Below are 6,000 nucleotides of genomic sequence, written 5' to 3'. Positions count from 1 at the left end.
AAAATACACCAAACATTTTTTTTGATACAATTCATAGTGTATAGATTTATATCTATCATTCTTGTATTCCTTAATACCTTTTCATTACAACACAATAATTATTCCAATTATAATGTTCGATTACATCAATAATTATTCATTTTATTACACATTTCTTTCCAAAACGATATTCTGTTGATTTGAATTACAGATTTTATAACATATTACCAATATTCCACTATAGCACAATAAACTGTTCGATAACCACGGTGCATGTCACTGAATATGATTATAATTCCACTTTCTGTTTACAATACAACCCAATGGTTAATCTCATTGAGTATATCCATTCAACTTTTAACAACTTTACAACTAACCATTAAATCAATTTCACTGACACGTTTTCAGGAATATATCCATTTTTCTATTATTCCTTTTGATAACTTTACAACTAACCATAAAATCAATTTCACTGACACGTTTTCAGGAACATATCCATTTTTCTATTATTCATTTTGATAACTTTACAACTAACCATTAAATCAATTTCACTGACACATTTTCAAGAATATATCCATTTTTCTATTATTCATTTTGATAACCACACAAAATAATGTTTGTTATGTTTCGCAAGCGAACATCATATGTACTCAAATAAAAAAGGAATCCCTAAAAAAACGTCCGAAACGGCAAAATTAGAAATATTACAGGCTCAGATTTAATGAGCCTGTACTTGGACTGTACTACCATCCACGCCCCCTAGCACCGGCTCTCATTAAGCAAAATTCGCAGGTTTGTTCACAAAAACCATTGCTAAACCCACAGCAAATGGTGTATTTTGTTACGACACTTTTATATTATGTTTACTTATAATACTCAAATTTGTTTTTAATGAGTTCTATATGAATTTTTTTTCGTACTTAATGAAAGAAATGTTACATAAATGAAATGTATTATAATGTCTTTGCTTTCGGTATATCATGTAAACATTTCCCTTAAAATCAAAAGTTAAAACAGCATTAAATGTATATATAAACTTTATTAAAATAGTATAATAGTACAATATAAAATATAACTTGTAAATAGATTTGAAAAAAAGATGATGCTGATTTGGAATTATATGATTGTCAATAATATGAAACTAACTGAACTTTATGATGCTAAAACTAAATGCGTAGCTCTTGATGGATTTCTTGATGCTATTACTAAGTGTAATTAAACTAAAATAAAATGAGAACTAAGGCCATCAAGGTGACGCTAGTGTAATGACTGCCATATAATTTCTCGATGTTGGCTCTATAAAACTTAGTCATACGACTAATACGAAGTGTAATAATTTTTTTGTATTTAATATTCATTAACCTAAATATTTTTACTCTGCTGTGACCGTTACTGAATTTCTGGATGCTAAAAAGCAAATGTTATGATTCTATTAAACTGAAAAGAATTAATGTATCGTATTTGCTATTGCCAAAACTAAATATAATGATTCCATAAAACTTTAGTGCGGGGACACTTACTGAATTTCTTAATGCTAAAACTACATGTAATAATTCTATAAAACTAAGTGCAGTGACTCGTATTTGTATTGAATTATAGTTGCTAATACGAAGTGTAATAATTTGTTGTATTTAATACTGCTAAAAATTAAGTGTAATTACTCTATACAGATATATGTTTTTTAAATCTAATTTGGGTTTCAAAATGTTAAAACTAAGCGTAATGTTTTTATGACATATAACAATATATGTATATATACATCTATGTACAGTACTCTAAATATAAAAATATTGTTTAAATGGCGGTAACCGAACACTTTTATATTGCAACAATTTTTTTTTCATAAAAGAAAAACTCTTAAATGTACTTAAATTTATCAATAACTGTTACTAAACTATAAAAAATGAAAACAAATTTGAGCAATTGATATATATTTGATATGGTTTCTTAAAAAAAATCCAGGAAAAATTTTACTTCCCTATTAGAAATTAGGAGATTAAAGAGATATTTAGCTCTAATTGATAACGTTTATTTGTTGATAAAACAGTTAACTGCGTTCTAATTTTATCATTTAGGTGTCATGGTCATCGCGATTGTTCATCTATCATCAAATTTATTTTTTAAAATTAAACTTGTTTTAAATGCCCAACGTCGTTAAATTTGGTCAAGTCTTGGCGGGAAAAATAAGTCTGACACACGATGCTTAATTCTACACAAATCACGAAACGTTTATATTGTTATATAATGATCTTTAATCCTCCTCATAGCGACGTGATCCTGGTTCCAAAGTTGGCCGCTTTATTTTATACTGAAATAAGAATAATACGACTTTAAATATCTTTAATCTTGGGCGTGCATATATCTTCATTAAACACTTTTTTATTGGTTTAATATTCTAATCACACAAAGGTACCGATTTTTTTTAACATCGTACATAATATTGCACATGTGCATGCATAAAACATAAAATGAGCCGCGTCATGACAAAACCAACATAATGGGTTTGCGACCAGCATGGATCCAGACCAGCCTGCGCACCCGCGCAGTCTGATTAGGATCCATGCCGTTCGCTATTAGTTTCTCTACTTGTAATAGGGTTTGTAAGTGAACAGCATGGATCCTGATCAGACTGCGCGGATGCGCAGGCTGGTCTGGATCCATGCTGGTCGCAAACGCACAATGTTGGTTTTGTCGTGACGCGGTTCAAATAGCCTTGTTTTAATGAGATTGTATGACACACACTGTTTTCCCTGTTAGATTTATGCTTTAATCTTTAACAAAGAATGTGAAATTCTTATTACCATAATATGGGTAAAGTGTTTCACTAACGAGAAAATAGCTGGCTTAAAATGATACAGTTGTGAAAGGGTCTATTGAAACGGTAATCTTGTCGAGTTGAAATAGATAAAATGCATGATAGTAACATTATACTTATTGTGATAATAATACTTACGGGTGCTCCCGGGCTCAGTTGACGGAAAAGATAATCCCATGAAAAGTTTGTGTCTCTACCCGGACCTAAAACAAAGACAAACATAAAATTACTTCATTAATATTAGATACTTTTAAAACATTTCAAGATACCATCACTTTCTAAGATAGTACTTTACATCAGCTTGACAAGAAGCAACAAGATATTGACATAATTTAATATGCACCAACGATAGATAACATGGGCAGAATCACGTTCCATCACGTTTTATTTTATAATTTTAAAACAACAATGAAAAAGTTCCCTGTAATGTTTAAATCCAACAACTATTTTTCTATATAAAACTACTACTATAAATGTTGAATCTGTATGTGTAAATGTTTTTTTCTCAGCAGTCATCACAATACTATCATGTAGTAGTTAAACAGATATATAATTTATCAAACAAGGAGGGACTGCAATTGTTTGATAGAATATAGGTTACAGGTAAACGTTGTACCATTCAAAATAAGGGGAAAAATCATTGCCCTAACAATGCTTCTCATATGGAAATTTATATTAAAAGTCTTTGCAATGTAGACAAGTGTTATTGCTTCTCAAACAACAATAGAAGTAACTGCAGATGCAACAGAATATTTACAAACAACCAAAAAACTAGAAGAAAAAACATCAAGATGCAAAAATTACCATTGTCATATTCGTAATAACGTTGCCCGTTGTCGATAGAATAATCTGCATATTGCACATACGCCGGGCGTTCCTGGCTACCACTTAGCGGTCCTGATCTTACACCCGTGTTTATACGAACAGGTATCTGATCAAATACACTGGATTTCTCGTCGTAGCTTCTGTAATAATGACAAAAAAAATGTTGTATCTTATTTTAATGTCATTCCTACAAAATGTTAAAAGGGTAAAATGCTTTATCTTATAAACATATTTTCGTAAAATTGTGCTGTTTCCATAATACATTTGTACAACGGTCAATTCTGAAAATGTCTTAGTTATGAATATGAATATTGTATGTAAACAGAATAGAATAACTTGGTCATGGTTTAAAGAATAATTGAAGGGACCTCGATTTGCCAAGTCTCAAATACTTACGTGTGATTACAGTTTGAGTAACACCTGCGTCCACTTCAAACTGGTAGCTTCTTTGAATCATTTAGAGAAGCAGTTGAAGCTTTAACCCTTAACCTAGTTTTATCCATGCGACAAGTGAAGACCTAGACCACTTGGCACAACAGTGCTGTCTGATCATGATACGACTGTTCGCACTATTAAGAACTTTGAAAATTTGAAAATGCCCCTTAAATGACGAATGGTTTTGTCTGGATTGAACAATGGACACGTCCATTCAAGACATTAAGTGGTGTTAGGGTAAAAGTGCCAATATTACCTGTCATCTTCAGAAGAGCGTCGTTGTTTTCGTAAATGAAGGTAGACTATACATAACACAATTATCGCCACAATAATGAAGAACATTGGTATACCAATACCTAGACCTAGGATCAGTGGTAAATGATCTACAACAATAACAACAATCATTTTGTAAAAATTTAGACTTTTCACAAATATCAGCAACAATACATATATAACAAACTAATACTATGTTTATCACAATATCAATTTCTTTGCTGGCCAAGTATACTTACAAACAACTGGCTGAACAAGAACTGTCCGAAAGACATCGTGCTTGATTAATCCAAGCGTTTGACAGTAAGTAAAGCGGGCATAACTTTGTACAAATATAACTTAGAGTCATGGGACCTATGTCGATTATGTTAGCTTGTCAAAGGAAACAAGTATATGCATTTTCAAACCATTCCCTTTAGTGGTTATGGAGATACTAATTTGCACAAAATAACTTAATCAAAGTGTTACGGCGACGCCGATGTCGCCACCGACGCCGGGTGAGTACAATAGCATTCAAAGCTCTCCATATTCTTCGAATAGTCAAACTTAGATGTAAAAGAAATTGGTGGGTGTATTTCTATATACATTTATTTGTCAGAATATGGTACACAACTTTTCACAAGAAAAAATACTTGGATCAATATGCTCAACATTTTCGATGCATTCCTTTAGTGGATACATATAATTTGAGCCGCTATGACAAAACCAAAATAATTGGTTTGCGACCAGCATTGATCCAGACCAGCCTGCGAATCCGCGCAGTCTGATCAGGATCCATGCTGTTCGCTATCAGTTTCTCTACTTGTAATAGGGTTTGTAAGCGAACAGCATGGATCCTGATCAGACTGCGTGGATGCGCAGGCTGGTCTGGATCCATGCTGGTCGCAAACCCATTATGTTGGTTTTGTCATGACGCGGGTCATATTATCCACACAGCTGTAATACTCAGGAAATAAAAATGAAATATTACCTGTGTCGTCTTTGGATCTGAAATGTATAATGAAAATCATGATAAATATCAAGTATCTCAACATTACATATGATAAACATTTGGCAATAATTGGTGACCATGATTTTAGTCAGTGTTTGATATCCATGAGTTGATCTTCATTTAAGCTAACCCTTAAATAGTACAGCCTTATGAAATGCTGTATATCAATTTACATAAAAGAGTATATAAGTTTCGCTTAAGTGCGAGTTACATGAAAGGATTGATAAAATCAAATACAACATATTACGACATAATAGCGATAAAATTACGTGTAGGTGTATCTGAGAAGTTTGAAGTGATTTTTTGGTAACTTACTCGCAAGATGGGTTGCCGTTCGTTACAACACATTTATACGAACATTTTCCTACCGCTGCTTCATAAGCCTGACAAGTTAAAGTGTCCGAAAATTGTCCCCCTGTTGGCACTAAAAATAAAATGAAAAATGTAAATAGTATACTATGTTGTATAAAAGTATTACAACATTTATATTCTTTTCTACGTGTATATAAATATCGACATAAATTAACATTACCAAAATTATTCGGTATAGAGGCTTGCATAATATAATTTTATTCAACTTGTGCAATAAATTCAGTATTGAACTTACACTCATTCAATATCCTCTATGTATAAATATGCGTGTAATATACAGTATGTCTGTTTCAGTAGTTAATAATTTGAA

The 6,000-nt window shown here is 31.9% G+C and overlaps 1 protein-coding gene across 1 annotated transcript in view; it reads right to left on the bottom strand.

The window, feature by feature from the left end:
• Positions 1 to 998: 998 nt before the first annotated feature.
• Positions 999 to 6,000, bottom strand: part of LOC132742062 (fibrillin-2-like) — a 77,793-nt gene continuing 72,791 nt past the window's right edge. The window contains exons 72-77 of the mRNA XM_060730347.1: positions 5,634 to 5,742; positions 5,298 to 5,314; positions 4,311 to 4,437; positions 3,599 to 3,759; positions 2,933 to 2,997; positions 999 to 2,287 (exon numbers count right to left, since the gene is read on the bottom strand). Coding sequence (XP_060586330.1) covers positions 2,231 to 2,287; positions 2,933 to 2,997; positions 3,599 to 3,759; positions 4,311 to 4,437; positions 5,298 to 5,314; positions 5,634 to 5,742 — 536 coding nt within the window. The 3' untranslated portion in view covers positions 999 to 2,230. The remainder of the gene's footprint in view (positions 2,288 to 2,932; positions 2,998 to 3,598; positions 3,760 to 4,310; positions 4,438 to 5,297; positions 5,315 to 5,633; positions 5,743 to 6,000) is intronic.

Source organism: Ruditapes philippinarum, unplaced genomic scaffold (genome assembly GCF_026571515.1).
Source record: "Ruditapes philippinarum isolate M1 unplaced genomic scaffold, ASM2657151v2 ctg2009_1_1_1_1, whole genome shotgun sequence".
In the NCBI taxonomy this organism is placed as follows: Eukaryota; Metazoa; Mollusca; class Bivalvia; order Venerida; family Veneridae; genus Ruditapes; species Ruditapes philippinarum.
The sequence above is the reverse complement of the archived record's forward strand: the minus strand, read 5'-3'. Positions and strand labels throughout refer to the sequence as shown.